Raw genomic sequence first — 17,541 nt, forward strand, 5'->3', positions numbered from 1 at the left:
GATTTGTTTGATTACAATAGTAGATTTAGGATATTATCTTTTTGGTATCAATTACTTTTAGTGTATTTTAATCTTTTGATATCGAACATTACTATTGAAGATGGCACTATCTCCGGAACCCGGAACACAAGGATTTAGTAGTGATTCTATACTGGACAGATATAGGCCAATGAGTAATACAAAGTAAGTCATTAATTTTAATGTAATACACACAGGCACTTGTCTCAGAATCCCCCCTATATACTTTAATGTTATATTAACGTATATAGGGGGAACATTTTTTGAGACAAGTGCCTGTGGTAATACAGCCTAAATAAATGGAAGATTTACCCTCATCCTCAAACTTGATTAATAGAGAGGACCAGAAAGTATAGAAGCCAATTCGAGGTCGCATTAAACAAATAAGAGACAAAAAGAAAGACACACGTGTAGAGTTAAAATACGGGTAGCTTGCGATTTGTATATTTCTGTTTATGGAGTTGAGTAAATAAGGTCTGACGAAGTGAAAATGATTTCTGGTTTACTAAATGATTATATTCTGATTGATGTGCATGTATCTTTTCTTACATTTCATTTTAGAAAGTGCATAGTTTGATGAAATAATTTCACCTTCTATGACAAGGGTCTTGGGTGTCCATAGCCATAGTGTAAACACATTTTATTATCAAAAAGGAGAAATGGATTAGACACATTTGTCCTTTTTGAACAATGAATAAAATTGAGAATGGAAATGAGGAAGGTGTCAAAGAGACAACAACCCGACCATAGAACAGACAACAGCAGAAGGTCGCCAATAGGTCTTCAATGCAGCGAGGAATTTCCGCACCCGGAGGTGTCCTTCAGCTGACCCCTAAATAAATATATATACCATTTCAGTGATAATGAACGCCATACTAACACAAGAAACTAAAGTTAAAAATAATACAAGACTAACAAAGGCCAGAGGCTCCTGACTTGGGACAGGCGCAAAAATGCGGCGGAAAAAATATGTTTAAACTATGGCTATGGACACCCAAAACCCTTGTCATAGAAGGTTAATCGTATAGCCTGGGATTAGATAGTATTAGATTGGGTCAGGATACCCGGCTACGATAGCCAGAGATCGGCGAAATATTCGCTGTCTAAACTAACGATTTGTATATTAATGTCTTTATGGTGCAAAACAACAGTATGTATTCCTTAACGATAAACGAACAGATTAAACAAAAATTATAGAATTATAAAATATCGAAAATGCCTCATAAAATGAACAGTGTCTGTACAGCTTGACCGGTGGTATTTAACTGACCATGCCTACACATAGAAACGATACAAGAATTGTACAATCTTATCTAATCTTAACTTACTATACTATGACGACTTCTTCACGAATAGACAAATGAATGAAATATGTATAAACGAGAGAGGAATAATAGTATTGAAAACAGATGATTTCAAACACACGTTATAACAAAAAAGTGTTTAACTTATAAGATCAAATCATCTTTTCTTTATGAGTTAAGTTTTGAAATCTTCAATCTTAAATCGACTAGCAAATTGTCGCTATATCCTTTGGCTAATACATAAAGACAGATATTGGTCCCATCTATTACAGTTTTCATTACCACATAAATATATTGGTGTGGGTGTTTTTTACGATAGGTAGACTTTTTCATTTATATACCTCACATAAAAGATTACATATAGATAATCGTATATTATATCATTTAAATAACTGTGATTTTAGGGGTCTCGAATTTCAAAACAATTTGACTAATATCCCGCGACCTTTTTAGGACATATGGCCAAAGGAAATGTGAACTTTTGCCATCACTTGGCGTCCGTCGTCGTCCGTCCGCTGTAAAGTATTTCAAACATCTTCTCTTCCGAAACTAATAAACCAATTCCAACCGAACTTAAGCTGGATGATCCTTAGGGTATCTAGAATAAAGTATTTTCTGTTTAGTAAAAAAAACAAACCCATAAAAACATGGCTCCAATGGCTAAAAGTAAAACAGGGATTAAATGCATTTTTAGGCTTACATCTCAAAAACTAAAGCATTTAGAGCAAATCTGACATGGTATATACTATTCATTAGGTCAAATCAGTCTATCAGCCCTGAAATTTTCAGATGAATCTAATAACCCTTTGTTTTGTTGCCGCCACTAAATTGACAATGTTAAGGAAATTTTGCAGTTTTTTGGTTATTATCTTGAATATTGTTATATAGACAAAGATAAGCAAAACAAAATTTATAAATAAGTTAATTTGACAAAACTTGGCAATTGACCCGTTTAGGAATTATTGCCCTTTAAAGATGATTTTTCACAATTTTTGTATACAGTTTGCTTACTTTAAAAAAAAATCTTCTCTTTTGAGATTGCTGAATCATTTTCTGCCAAACTTAGGCTGAATGCGTTTCAGAGTATCTATTATAAATTTTGTATTGTATGTAAAGAAACATAGCCACTATGACTAAAATGGAACACAGGCGTAACATGCACTTGTTTGCTTTTGGATACAAAGAAAATTTGAACGGCATTTTTTAAGCCACTGATTAAAACGAAAAGCAAAAATAATCATCAATAAAAGATTTAAGCAAAATTGTTACAGGTGAGCGATTCAAGCTCTTGAAATCATCTTGTTTATATTGATAACCTTATTACATGTATCATGATAACGTATTTTGTTAACTTATGAATTGTGTTTATTTTTTTATGTTTTTGGATTAAGTAACTTTCGATATCGATATTTTGGATTAGTTACTTTCGATATCGATCCTACATGTATGGATTATGACACTCTCGAATGACACATTCTCCGTTTAAGTGAATAGGTCAGCATGATACCAAACCAGAACTTAGACCTTACATTAAGGATCGATAGTTTCTGTTTAAATTCGGCCGATCTACAACTAGACATGTTGTATAAATAGACATTTAATTGACATCTAGGTGGCATCTGTTATTTGGTCGTTTGGTTGCTGTCTCATAAACATATAGCGAACATCTTCTTGTATCTCAAATTGAATCGAAAAGTTAATCAAGGAAGTCCCATCATGTAACAAATGATGCATAAACTGTTCCCCAACTAGCATACAAGGACAGTCCCTTTACTCGTCTCTTAGCTTCTCTGATCAATAATTGGGTTTATTGATAAATACCACATGTAATCGGTTGTAATAATAAGCAACAAACAAACTCTCAAAAAAGAGCTCAGCAATACTAACCTTGTTTATCTGTGAAAAACTTGTTTCCAAACCAACATGCATGAAGTATTTGCCACTGGACGTAAAGCAACAAGTAACCCGTGAAATGTGCATCCATCTGACCCCCCCCCCCCTAACTAAAAACTTGTTAATTTTATTTAAGTTTGGAGATTTCTACTTCATGTCTGACTTTTAGTTTTACCTTCTCGAACCTCAGATTATCCACATGCAATTCTGTGCATCAACACAAATGAAATAGGTTTATTTGAAAAGCTCGTTTGTTTGTTTTTGGAATTTAAATCTTGAAATTTGATATGATTTATTAATTTTTAAACAATCAGTCTGTCTGAATTGGCTTGTAAAGTGTTATATATATCGATCTAATATGATATACAAACAGGTGAACAGTTTCTAGATCGATCAAAAACCTACCCGTCACGGTTATACGTATCTAGGCATTATAATGCAATATGTAGATATTCTTTTTATTAATAAGGGTTTTGCTAAAGTTCACTCTAACAGCTTATCTCTTTCAAAAAGTATGTTTAGAAGTCTATGTGAACACGTCTTGCACCATACAATTTAAATCTCAGAAGTTTACGAAAGGTTAAATTAAGTTGCCAAATTGGCACCAAATCTGAAATTATAAAAAAGTCCCCCGTATGGTCCTCTCATATATTCAAATTAATGTGAACCGTTAACTTTCAATTAATCACAAGCAATTTAAAGGTTCATTTTTAGGTTAGTTGCTTGTGTGGTTGGAGTTTAAGTTTGTTATGGTGTAAATTTAGATTTTTTTCGGATTAAATGAATAGTTACGATTTCCCAAGGAGAATGTACTGTGAAGACCCAACTCCGTCTGTTTATTTCAATAGACCACTAACAGCTTCTAGAGTTATTCCACCATGTTTTTCACAGGATTTTGCGCCCCCAGAAATGCATAGAGAAAGGTATGTAGCGCGAAAAGTGTTTTTTTATATCAAGATAGTTTTTAAATCACTATTTAACTACAACATTTAACTACAGCTTTTAAATTTGAACTTTAAATTATACTTCGACAAACTTTTTTATTTATTCAGTTGTGTATACGTCTATTCTTTATTATAGTATTTATAAAGTGAAATAGTTTGGCATATAAAGGAAGAATTAAATATCGTTTAGTATTAATGAATATTAATTTCTTGTGCTTCGTAAAATAGAATTTCCTACACTTATATGAAAACAATTTCCCATTAGCGATTTATTCCGTTGAGTCACACAAACTCATCAAACTGACATAAATTTTCCTGGATTTGATTGAAATGTTTGCCGTTGAACGTTACACATCCTACTATAATAACTATGAAACAAGCAAATATAACCTAAATACAGTCAAATTAAAAAGTTCGTGTTGGCATTTCGGATTCAAAATGCGAATTTCGTGGACAATTCGTGGTAGAAACAGCCATACGATTCCAAGACTTATGTCATGGTTTTAAGTTGCGTCTACAACAATAAATCATTCAACAGAAGGCGCATTTATCATACTAAGCTTTTTAACAAATGTTCAACAAGAATTGAATTTTATTAAATAATGATGATTCAGAATACAATATTAAAACTACAGTCATCATTTGTCTTTCCCACGTCGGTGTTTTGCAGAGACATATAATTATATATGTCTTCAAATGGTATAAATGATTAATGGACCAATATAGTCTATGTCTATCATATTGGATGGCACGAACTGTATCGGTTGTTCTCTGGATAATAGTAAGGTATTTGTGTGTGAGCGGAGGCTTGCAACCATTGCATTACCATGTTGTCACGCACAAAACTAATTAATCACTTTATGAAGTTGGTGCGTCTGCGGCGCTTCTTGATTTACCTTTATCAGGAACGCTAAAACCCCTAGAAGGTCACAGATTTTTAAATGCGGATTTTTAAATGAGACAGAAGCCCAACACATCTTCGAAATACATATAGATGCAAGCATATGGCTTCCTACAATATTTGAGTGTCTATAAAATATAAATAAGAAGGTCCGGTATACATGCCAATGAGACAACCCTCCATCTAACGACTGTTTTTACTTTCTTTATACCAACACAGTAAAATAATCATCGATTTACGAAAAATAATCTGTCAAACAAGTGAATTCAGATATTTATTCGATGGCTCAAGCTTGTCTACTGATCCTTGATGTTCTTCTTCAGCTCATTTAGATAACATTAACGCATATTAGAAAATTAACAGAACATATTCATCGCAAACTAATTTTTATTTTCAATGTATTGTAGGACCACCTATGGATATATGAACAGTTGGACAAATTTGAGAGACGCGCCATCTGGTGTTCCACAAACCATTGGAGACACTAACTATAAAAATGCACAGAAAGTACGTTAAACGTTTATCTTGTAGTCGGGGAAAACAAACGCACGCATATAAGATCATAAAGGTTTAAATGTAAATCACCTTAAAAGGTTTTTAATTATTTAAGTTTGTCATCTTGATATCCGATGAAGGAGTACAGTGATACGTATGCTGAAAAGACTGGTAATTATAAATGGCACTTTTAAAATCAATGAAGTTAGCTCGGCGTATAATTTTACTGTGCTATCTATAGACTGTATTTTTGCCAAGGAGGAGTTAAAGGCAAATTCAGGAGTTAATTTTCAAACTTTTATAGACCAACATGCAAAAATTAATAATTTTAAAAAAGTATCCTCCTTTTTTCAGGACGAACACGACGTATTGTACAATAAAACATATGCAGATTTGACCTCCAAAATAGCCTACAGACATCCGAACCCTGGAGTACCAAGGTAAATTTAATAACGTTTATAACTGTCGAACTTCAAGTGTTACTGAAGAGCTACCAAGACGATACAACTGGTGTTTATTCCAATTGAAGTCCCTCAGTGGGCACCGACTAGAAAACTGACCTAATTCAGTCATACATTGTCTCTACATATACCCAACAATATATTACAAGAATATAATGTTATAATAGCAAAAACAATAGAAGATGTTATCTTTTCCGTAGGAAGGTATTTCTCGCTGCGTTAAGGACCCGATTGTGACTTTTGGCTGTTTTCATCTCTTTTGTCTGGTTGTTGTTTCTTTGACACACTCCCCGTTTCTATTCTCAATGCTACCAGGTCAAACAAAGCATAAACCTTTACAACATTTTCTAAGATCGGCAAACAGTTGTTTTAATGATTCAATATTGAAATTGACCAAACCATAAGTGTTTCAAATAAATGTATTCTATTCATCGCCGAAAAAGAAAAGAAAGCAATGAAAACGAAATGCAAGATTATCTGTAAATGTATGAGATGGATTCTAAAAGTTCAAAGATTATCTTTGATCATTCAAGTAGAAGGAAATGCATAACAACGTCGAGCACTTAAGTGCATTATTTGCACCTGGAGTATTAAGTGAATGTTTAAAACACTTAAATTTATTTAAATTTACTTAATACTTTATTTCATATTGAATATGAATACATAAATATTTAATTGAAAATACAAAGAAAATTTCCTAATTCAAGCAATTAAACTGGGTAATAAAGATTAGTGATTGTAACCTTATCATGCAAAATTTAATGCCTAAAACAAAACTTGAAATCGGATATAAAAATTTAGCTTAATAGATTTATGAAAAAAATGCAATCTAAAATAATATATCAATGTATAAAGTATAGCTGCCAGCTATAGTTTCATTGTATTTTACTGATGATTTCAAAACCATTTCAAGATGGTTTCATTAAAATGAACTGGTTTTAATAGAAACAACATCGCTTGCTTTTACTTTGATTAATTAGTTTTTTTTCTAAAAAATAGATAAATCATAATTGAATATTTATTTTTAGGCAAAGACAAGGAAGAATTGGAGGTAGTTGGAGACATATTAAAGAAGTTTTAGGACATGGTGGTAGTAGAGTGGTTTATGTTGATGGTAGGTGTGACATAAGATGTGGATCCAGGTTTTTAAAATAGGGGGCCCGTAACTAGGCACGTTTGGAATGGGATAGGTAAAAGTTCTATACATTAACTATAAATGTAGCTCCAGAAGGAGGAGGCCCTAATTCCGCCTCTGGACATATACACAGAATTTTACTGGGTTTCTTTAAGGTTCTTTACGATGATTAAAAGTGAAACAAAATGATTAATGATTATAAAAACCAATATGATGTCATATATAATTTTCTAGGAAATGACGGTAATGTCGGATTTTTTCTGTTGACAGTATGTGACCGCGTATAATACTCAAAGATATAGTGGTTATGTAGGATTGTATTCGTTGACGATAATTTACCGTTTACATTGCACAAAGATATGGTAAAATTGAGAATGGTAATGTGGAATGTGTCAAAGAGACAATAACCCAACCAAATAGCAGAAAACAGCCGGTTATTTTGGATTATAGGTGTAAACTGTATGTTGCCGTATACATTGCTCAAAGACATGGTGGTTATTTTGGATTGTTGATATGGCCCTTATGTTGCCGTATATATTGCTCAAGTACATGGTGGTTATATTGGATTGTTAGTGTTGATTGTATGTTGCCGCATACATTGGTCAAAGACATAATGGTTATGAGGGATTGATGGTATTGCTAGTATATTGCCGTATACATTGCTCAAAGATATGGTGGTTATGTTAGATTTATGGAATTGCCAGTATGTTGCCGTATTTATTGCTCAAAGATATGGTGGTTATGTTGAATAGTTGGTGTTGACTGTATGTTGCCGTATACAGTTCTCAAAGATATGGTGGTTATGAGGGATCGATGGTATCGCCAGTATGTTACCGTATACATTGCACATACATGATGGTTATGTAGAATAGTTGGTGTTGACTATATGTTGCCGTATACATTGCCCAGAGACATGGTGGTTACTTTAGATTGTAGATATTGCCATTATGTCGCCGTATACATTGCTCTAGAAAATGGTAGTAATGGGTTTTATTTGTAGACGGTAATTTTTGAATACAATTATCTTGCCCTTTGAGATGGTGGTAATATGGATTGTTTTTGTTGACGGTATATTATCGGTAACATTTCTTTAGGATATATAGTAATGTATGATGATTTGTATTGATGGTTTGTTGTCGGATGCTTTTCTGTAGGACACGATTATAATGTAGGATTGTATCTGTTGACGGTTTGTTGTCGAATGCCTTTCTCTAGGACACGATTATAATGTAGGATTGTATCTGTTGATGGTTTGTTGTCGGATGCTTTTCTCTAGGACACGATTATAATGTAGGATTGTATCTGTTGACGGTTTGTTGCCGGATGCTTTTCTCTAGGACAAGATTATAATGTAGGATTTTATCTGTTGACGGTTTGTTGCCGGATGCTTTTCTCTAGGACAAGATTATAATGTAGGATTCTAACTGTTGACATCATGTTGCCGTTTACCTTGCTTTAAGTGTTGACGATATATTGTCTTATACGTCGCCCTAGGACATAGTGGTAATGTAGGATTATTTGTGTTGACAGTATTTTGCCGTTTACATTGCTCTATAGAACATATTGATAATGTAGTTACAAACGTTGTTGCATTAGAATGTAGGGTTGCATGTGCTGATGGGTTGATGGTAGGTCGACGTACATATTGCGCTTAGCCATTGTGACAATGTAGGAATGGTGATTTTTTCTTTTTTTACTTACACATTGCTCTAGAAGATGGTGATTATACATGTAGGATGTTTTTGTATGGTTTTGTAGAAGATATTTTTTATATTATTCCCAATACTTGTAATTGTTGACGATGAGCAATATGTATGTGTCTTGAAATAAGATTGTGATTTTACGATCTTAACTTCTAAAGCAGGTCTTAGAAGACGAAGAGCACAACTGTTCACTGTCATCGTTTATCCAATAACCAACGCGACGTACATGTAACAATGTGCCAAGGCCTGGATTATATAATATTATCGATTCTTAAATATAACTGTTATTTTACCTTTTGTATCATTTGCATGGGATGTACAAAACCACAATGATAAATTACAAAAATATAAAGCAATGAACTGCGTTTTGTCCTTTAACACATCACAATACGATCACTTTAAATTTACAATAATATGTCTCTATTCATGTAGATTGATATATGTCGATGTCATAACTAGGTCTATAATATTTTATATTTGAGTACTTTAATTTTAGAATAATGAATTATGATAGAGGAAAGACACAATAAAGTTTTGTTTGTTTCTATAGACCAAGTTTGTTTAGTACTTCACTTTTATGTGGTCTGTCGACACAATGTTAAGAAGTTTGACTGGGTAATCTGGTCCAATTTATAAAAACCAAAAGGATTTAAACATTTATATTCTTAATAACGGTTAATTGTATTCCCCCTTTGATGAATTTAATTTACCAAAGTATTTAAAACTAGTAGACGCTACAAAGTTGTGTCCTGGATCTAGTACCCTTCATTCAAATATTTTTAATATCTATCTTTACTACTACCGGCAACTATAGAATACGAGCTGTGATCTATTAACAGTCACAATGTATAAAAATTTAAACAAATGTTTAAATAATTGAATATTATGAACAAATATACAGAAGATTGAAACCTGACGTATTGCATAGTATAACATATTATTTTCTAGGTTTGATAAGTGTATATGACAAAGAGAACTTTAACCAACACCTAAATGCTCAGTTGCCATTCCGTCCACACTTGAAAAAGACTTTATATTCACCGACCCGCCATGATTATACACAGCAAACTTACAACCCATGGGAAGACTGTGAGGGAAAAGTAGGCAAATGTAAGTATATTCGACAAAAGCCACAGCATCATACAAATAAGAAATCTTAAGTTGTACTGAAAAGTATTCAGAAATTACACACGTGCGCTATCAAGAAATCATTGTGAAAGTTGCATTGCAATGGAAAAGAATCTAGGAGCGTTTTGACTATCTCATCCTGGGGATTGTATATTGTTTTAATTTATGTAAATTGTGATTTTTTTTGTTTTTACGTGAAAAAAGAAAACGTACATCATTTTCACAACTGCCCGATTAAAATTCGGTGAGTTTTTGAATAATACATTAAACTGCTATTTCAAAATAGCAAGTGCGAACTGTCCGATTTAATTGAGTTTTAATTTATCCATTTAAACTACTTTTTGTCAAACTGGCAAGTGCGATCAAGTCATTATATTGCCGCACATAACTGCTTTACCAATACGAATTGTTTTCTTATCTTAAAACTTCTCTTTGTCACAAGAGAGGCGAAATATATCAACGGAACATTTAAAATCATAAGTCGACAACGAACTTACAGTACCATGGCAACGAAAAGTATAGTAAAAAGACAAACAACATTATATACAAATTACGTGGAAAACTCAAGACTGAGAAAGAACAAGATAAACAAGAACCGGAAGAAACCACAAGAATTGTTCAATATTTGAATTTTTAATTGGCAAATATATTTGATTTATATATATTTAGGTTTATTTGGCAAATATGTTTAATAACTTGTGTTTTCCTTTTTAGTACCACCAGTATCTGCTTCTCATGATCCTGACTTGGAGAGAAAGCTCAATATACAGAGTGCAAATAAATACAAAGGATTTTACCATTACAACAAAAATTGAATGTATTAAAGCACTGTAAAGACTATGAGGCTCGCTCAAATTACACAACAGTATTACACAGAACAATTAACACTCATTGTTATTATTTAATTGTTTTATTTATTGATGGAATTATCTATTATAATCAAAATAAAATGTTACTGTTGTTTTTAAATGTACATGTATATGTTTAAATTTCCTGTCTTTCCAATTAGTCCAGCAGCTAAGTCCAATATTTTGGGACAATTGATCACTTTATGGTAAAAGCATAAAACTTTGCACAGTGTTAGTTATGATGCTTATAAACATTTTTGCCATAAAAAATAATCCACAATGGCCGCCAATTTCAAAATGGCCGCCAACAGTCATGAGGCAGAGTCCAAAAAAATGGTATAGTTGATCATTTCGATATTATAGCAGAAAACTTTACATATTGCTAGTTATGATGTTAATTAGTATTTTCCAAATATGGAACAATCACAAATAGTTCCATAATGGCTGACAAATTCAAAATGGCCGCCAAAAATCAAAAGGTAGAGTCCAAAAAATTGTTAGAATTGATCACTTTATGGTAAAAGCATGAAACTTTGCACAGTGTTACATGTAGTTATGATTCTTATAAATTACGATTCTCCATGTAATATGGAGCAATAAAAAAAATCCACAATGGCCACTAACTTCAAAATGGCCGCCAACAGTCATGAGGAAGAGTAAAAAAAGATGGTATAATTGATCATTTGAATATAAAGACACGTTACTTGCAAAGCAAACCGCTTGTGATCTAATTGCACATGAAGCAAAGTTCCACTCTAAACTCTTAATGTTTAGTTTCATTATATAATCGAGCATCTCGAATTGAAATGAAAAATGATATTGTCAAATCTAATAAGAAAAGGCAAATCAATGGTATTGCATTTTCAGAACTAGTCTCTTACATAAAAGATACAAGGTCATGCGATGAGACCATAAGTGTTTACAAGTCGTCACATCTGTATTCTCCTCTTATATTTGATGCGTTTCCCTCAGTTTTAGTTTGTAACCCGGATTTGTTTTTTTTCTCAATAAATTTATGAGTTTCGAACAGCGGTATACTACTGTTGCCTTTATTTGTCTATGTAAACTTTATATGGAAAGAATGACATGTCTAGGTGCAGATGTTTCATTTCGAGTTAATAGTTCTTTACTAAAAGACAGAATTGTATCTACTTTCCCTGACTTAGATGCTTACAAACAAGGCCGTGAAAACATCCTTGCTTTCAAAGATGACATTGGTCCTGCATTGAAGAGAGTCGGTTCAATCCACCGTTTTCTACATTTGAGAATGCCTGTATCAAGTCAGGAATATGACAGTTGTTGTCCATTTGTTTGATGTGTTTTATCATTTGATTTTGTCGTTTGGTTATGGACTTTCCGTTTTGAATTTCCCCCGAGTTTAGTATTTTTGTTATTTTAATTTTTAGAAGACTTTGATAACGAATGAGTTTGTCAACATATCAAAAGCAGCGACGTTTGTTCGTAAAGATATTTTCGAATTAAATTCGGAATTTAAAGGAACCTTTCCAGAGGAATGTCAGGAAGCTTCTGTACCCCAGTCTTTGCTTTCTTTGTCCAGTATGATTCAGTTGGACCCAACTGCATGATCGTTCACATTCTCAGTCTACATTAAAATAGCTTCTGATGTATAGTTGTACAAAAAAACTATCCAACCGTCAGATGGAAGATCACGAACCTCCAGATCGTGCTTATTTGGGAATCATGATCCACTGTACGACTAGAAAACATCATCTAGTAAATACTTTCTTCAAACTTGGGACTATCTGTCTCCTACAACTGAGTGTTAGAAATTTCTACTTCCATGGCCAATGAGGTATTGTTTGCCCTGCCAATCTACTACAAAATGTATTTTCCTTATCTGCTGTAGAAAACAGTGACCGCAATCCAAGCAGTATATCGACAAAAGATTAATTCCATGGTTCAGGTATATCATTAATCAAACACATTTCAGAGGATGTTGAAGGCGTATTTCAAACATTTGACCAATCTGAACCTATGTTGAAATGCCAGTCAAAGAGAGTTTCTCTTTAACCAGAGATTCATTCAAATCCTCCACCAGCTGTACTAAGATTGAGCGAACCATTTATCCCATTAGTTGAAGGATAACTTTCAATCATATGTCCTCATTCCCATCTGCATTAAAAGGGGAATTCAAATGGCTGAAACATGTTGCGGAAAATTCAAGTGTCAAGGCTTACGTGGGTACAAATATTTCATTGTCCAACTATCATGCTGAAGTACTGCCAGACGGAGAAAAAAAATACCAGCAGTGTGTGCCCTTCTACCTCTTTTTCATCAGCAAGCATAATATGTTGCAATTATACAACATTCATTGAACATTATTCGTAGCGCTGTAAGAAAGCTAAATCCAGGCCAAACTCCAGTTGTTGCATTTGACCAACCTATTTTCACAGTAGCAAAACTAATACAATGGAACTGGCCTCAGATGTATGATTAGGAAAACTCTATCATGATGTTCGGTTGCCTACATATAGACATGGCTGCGTTCAAAGCTCTTGATAGTTGGCTTGAAGATAGTGAATGGACTAGTTTTCAAGCAAATGCACAGGTTACATCACCAGGTACAGCTGATTCATTCCCAGAAATAGATTACCTAAGACGTATTTGGCTCAACTTTTTGGAATTTTGGGTCCTAAATGCTCTTCAACTTTGTACTTGTTTGGCTTTATATGATCTTAGCGTCACTGGTGAGTCTTACGTAGACGAAACGCACGTCTGGCGTATTAAATAATAATCCTGGTACCTTTGATAACTTTTTACACCACTGGGTCGATGCCACTGCTGGTGGACGTTTCGTCCCCGAAGGTATCACCAGCCCAGTAGTCAGCACTTCGGTGTTGACATGAATATCAATTATATGGTCGTTTTAGTAAATTTCCAGTTTACAAGACTTTTTCCGCCATTTTGAAAATATAATTTATTCACACAGGTTTTAATGATACATTGTAGGCCTTTGTCGATACCAAATGATCAGTTTCACGGATTTAATAACTTTCTATCACACAATGATGGTGTATTCATACTAATACTGTCACACTCAGACATTTTGACGCGCCATTTTGAATTTATACGCCATTTTGATGATTTCTATATTATAAGGTTTAAAAAATAATAATTGACTTATCTAAAACTGTATTCCCTTAAGTTTGAGACATCTTCTGGACTCATTAAAATTGGAAGACTTCCATCAAGTGAATGATGTTATACTTATGTCGGCCATCTTGAATTTGGCGGCCATACTGAATTTTTTTCGTGGCTTCATATCTGAATTTTGTCTTTACTCCTTAAACTTTCACTTTGCTAAGTTTCACGCTTTTACCATAAAGTGATCAATTATTTTGATATCCGCTGGATAATAAAAGAAGCTTATTAATGGGGCTCACTCGTGTTCTCCCTTATAGTGGACATATTTTGTTGTTTCTTTAACATTAACGGCAGTGGTCATAGAGCTAACAAGTTACTCGGTATGTTGAATATTGCTATCGTCCGAATAGCTATTAAAACAGTGTATTATTTTAAAGAAAGTGGTGGAAAATTATTGCTTTTGAAACTTCATAGTATGAAATTCAAAACAGTGTGGCTGTGGCCATTGATTGACACATTAAATTCATCCATTGACTGGGACAATTTACGTGAACGTTTGTCTATAACGATCAGTGGTCGTTACATACAAACGTTCACCTAAATTGTCCCAGTCAATGGATGAATTTAATGTGTCAATCAATGGCCACAGCCACACTGTTTTGAATTTCATTCTATATACTTTACTACCTTAAGCATAACAGATCATCCGTTTATAGTTTTTCGGTAAATTGTCTTTTTTTTAAACAATTTCATAAGAAAAGGATTTATTCGTCTAAAATTTAAGAAAGAAATACATACTGAAGTATAATAAAAATATGTTTCATGATTAAATGTTGTATAATGCGTCACCAATGGGTCAATAACTGCAGAGAAATTCATGTATGAATTAAGAAGGTATATACATATCTATCTTAGTCTTAAAATGATGTATTGGCATATTCATGCCGTTACATTCCAAAATAAGTTGTTTTTCTAAACTATATTTACATTTACCATTGAGCTTACTAAACTTACGTATGACTTGTATTTAGTGCACTGTTAACTTGGGTGGATTTTGACACTAATATTGTTGTTGGTGATTATGTTGTTAAAGATTTACAGCTTCAACAATGATACTTTAAAGGTGTTGTCTGGAAAGTTGAATCCTTGAGAGTCTTTTAAACACGGATTCTGACACCGTTAAAACATTGTAACTATCCTCTTGAACCTTTAAAAGTGTCCTTTCAATATAAAATTATAGAGATTTTGTCCAAGGAAATCATCTAACGGAATCAAAATGACGTGGATGTAAACAAATCCATATTGTCAGCTATAAAAGACCCCGACATGAAAAAATGTGAAACACTTCAAGCGAGAAGACCAATCTGTGACAGAACAATAAACGAAAACAATACGAGAAACAGCAACCAACAACAAACGCTAAATTACAAACTCACAACTTATAGCAGGTACAAAAGAGCTCTCAAACTTCCCATAACCTTGGGCAATGGTGTAACAGCACAACTTAAGAACAAACTGAAAAATCACTTGGAAATTTAGGTTGACTACTCAGATTGACACAAAGTACAAAAAAAAAAACAGACAAAGAAACAACGAACCGATCTAAGAATACTCGTAGTTACTGATATAGTACAAAGCCAAACAACAACTAACGAATAAATAATGTTCTCCCTGACTAAAGTATCAATCATATATACCGATGATTCAACAGGTTTAGTGTAAAGACGTCATATAAATAGTCTGAGAAAAGCATAACCTTGTGCAATGCCAAAATATAAGTAAATATTGTCAGCAGGATGAAGGGCCACAAGTTTTCAGAACTGGATAGCAATACATAACAAAATCGATGTTAGTACCAATAAAAACAAAAATTCAGAGGTCTTACTACGGACTCTATAACACTTTTAAAACTATCAAATCATATCCCGTGTGTAATAACAAACTTCCCAGGCCCTTATATCACTTGATTCTTGAAGTTGATAGAGTTTCCAATTTTACGCTTTCAATATCTATCTTATTCATATAAAAAGTATTAGATAAAATAAAATATATTTGATGAAGGATTCTGTTTAGTTGTCATGTTTTTTACGTCCGAAGTTGATATCTGAAATAAAGCACTAGTCCAGGGAAAACAAAGGTTTTTAAGCAATTCAGTTATATATGTAACTGTAATGGAACAATGTTACATGAAAATATAAATACCAAAACCAAGCAATTTTCGTTGTTTAATTTTTCATCTATTTATTATGTTATAAATGTAAATTGTATTTATTTTTAGCATTGGCGTTGTCAGTTTATTTTCAATCTATGAGTTTGACTGTCCCTCTGGTATCCTTCGTCCCTCTTTTAAAGAGACGGACAATAATGAAACACTATGCTTTGTAGTTAGTTTTCTCGTTTGAATTGTTTTACATTGTCATTTAGGGGCCTTTTATAGCTGACTATGCGGTGTGGGCTTTGTTCATTGTTGAAGGCCGTACGGTGGCCTATAGTTGTTAATATTTGTGTCATTTTGGTCTCTTGTGGAGGGTTGTCTCATTGGCAATCATACCACATCTTCTTTTTTTATATTTGATAATTTCTTTGTACTCAAAGGATATGAATTAATTCTTAGTAATTTTTTTCGAGCAGTCGACAATCAACATGAAAATCAAAACCAGAAACAGAATCTCCTCACTGAAATCAGTCAAAGAGACAGGCAATTAACAAGAGTACTGTAAACACATTGATATATTACATTCAGAAGAAAGGATGAAGAAAAACAGACTATTTTTACACCAGACGGTTACAATTATAAGAGAAAAAAAATGTCGATCTTAATCTGAATGTCACTGTCTACGCCATGTATGAAATGGATTAACGTCCAAAGTCCGACCGGTCTACAGTAGCGAGGTATTCATAACACCAAACACAGGCAACCGTATGCCAAACCATGGATCCAATTATCGGACGTTTATTTTCTTGAAACCTTAAAGCTCACGTATTATAATATAGAACTAATACATTTTATTTGTAGTATACAGGTTTATGTTTAATTGTATAGCTGACATTAGAGAAAATTTCCCGACTATAACTAATTAGGATCTTGAAATTATATGATTAATTTGACAGAAAAATATTTGAAAAGATCTGAATTAGTAAAAGAACACACGTATCATATTTTTTTTCAAATGGTCCCAAAATATTACCCAAAAGTCTTTGTTAAACACTGTTTTAATCATATTTTCAGAGTTTTACATGAAAAACAACAACAGTATAATGCAAAATTAATTCAATAAACTGTCGTTTGAAATGAAGGTTAATGTAAAAATTGTTGAATTAATAGTTAAACTTAAATTGTATTTTACTTGTGCGAAACTCCCATTCATGCAATCTGAAATATCATTTGGAAAATTAAGTTTCTCCTCATATTCAAAGACAAAACACAGAGAGATAAATGAAAAAAACAAAACAACAAAGAGAAAGATAAAACAATGAAATAAAAAATATGTTTATAATTTTTCGACATAAATGAAAGACAGATAATCTGATAGATAGTGGTATCATCTATTAATGATATGTAGTATCTACATGGAATGTTATGTTTATATTTAGAACTTTTTGTTT

At 32.9% G+C, this 17,541-nt stretch overlaps 1 protein-coding gene across 2 annotated transcripts; it reads left to right on the forward strand.

The window, feature by feature from the left end:
- On the forward strand, positions 1-10,955 carry LOC139481259 (uncharacterized). Of its 2 annotated transcripts, none has more exons than XM_071264438.1 (6): positions 1-183; positions 5,468-5,567; positions 5,910-5,995; positions 7,045-7,130; positions 9,803-9,964; positions 10,697-10,955. In XM_071264438.1, exons 1-6 carry the CDS (start codon positions 101-103, stop codon positions 10,795-10,797), a joined length of 618 nt encoding a protein of 205 aa, XP_071120539.1. In that variant the 5' UTR covers positions 1-100; the 3' UTR covers positions 10,798-10,955. The 2 variants fall into 2 exon arrangements, with proteins under 2 accessions (XP_071120539.1, XP_071120538.1); XM_071264437.1 differs by lacking the exon at positions 1-183 and adding an exon at positions 3,893-4,138.
- Positions 10,956-17,541: the final 6,586 nt, after the last annotated feature.

Source organism: Mytilus edulis, chromosome 7, assembly GCF_963676685.1.
Source record: "Mytilus edulis chromosome 7, xbMytEdul2.2, whole genome shotgun sequence".
NCBI classification, from domain to species: domain Eukaryota; kingdom Metazoa; phylum Mollusca; class Bivalvia; order Mytilida; family Mytilidae; genus Mytilus; species Mytilus edulis.

Bases quoted from the DNA above. Each gene is read 5' to 3' on its own strand.
- LOC139481259 (XM_071264437.1), top strand. From the start codon at position 3,996: ATGAATAGTTACGATTTCCCAAGGAGAATGTACTGTGAAGACCCAACT. The intron at 5,996-7,044 runs GTAAATTTAATA...ATTTATTTTTAG, and splicing joins CCGAACCCTGGAGTACCAAG to GCAAAGACAAGGAAGAATTG. The intron at 7,131-9,802 runs GTAGGTGTGACA...ATTATTTTCTAG, and splicing joins TAGAGTGGTTTATGTTGATG to GTTTGATAAGTGTATATGAC.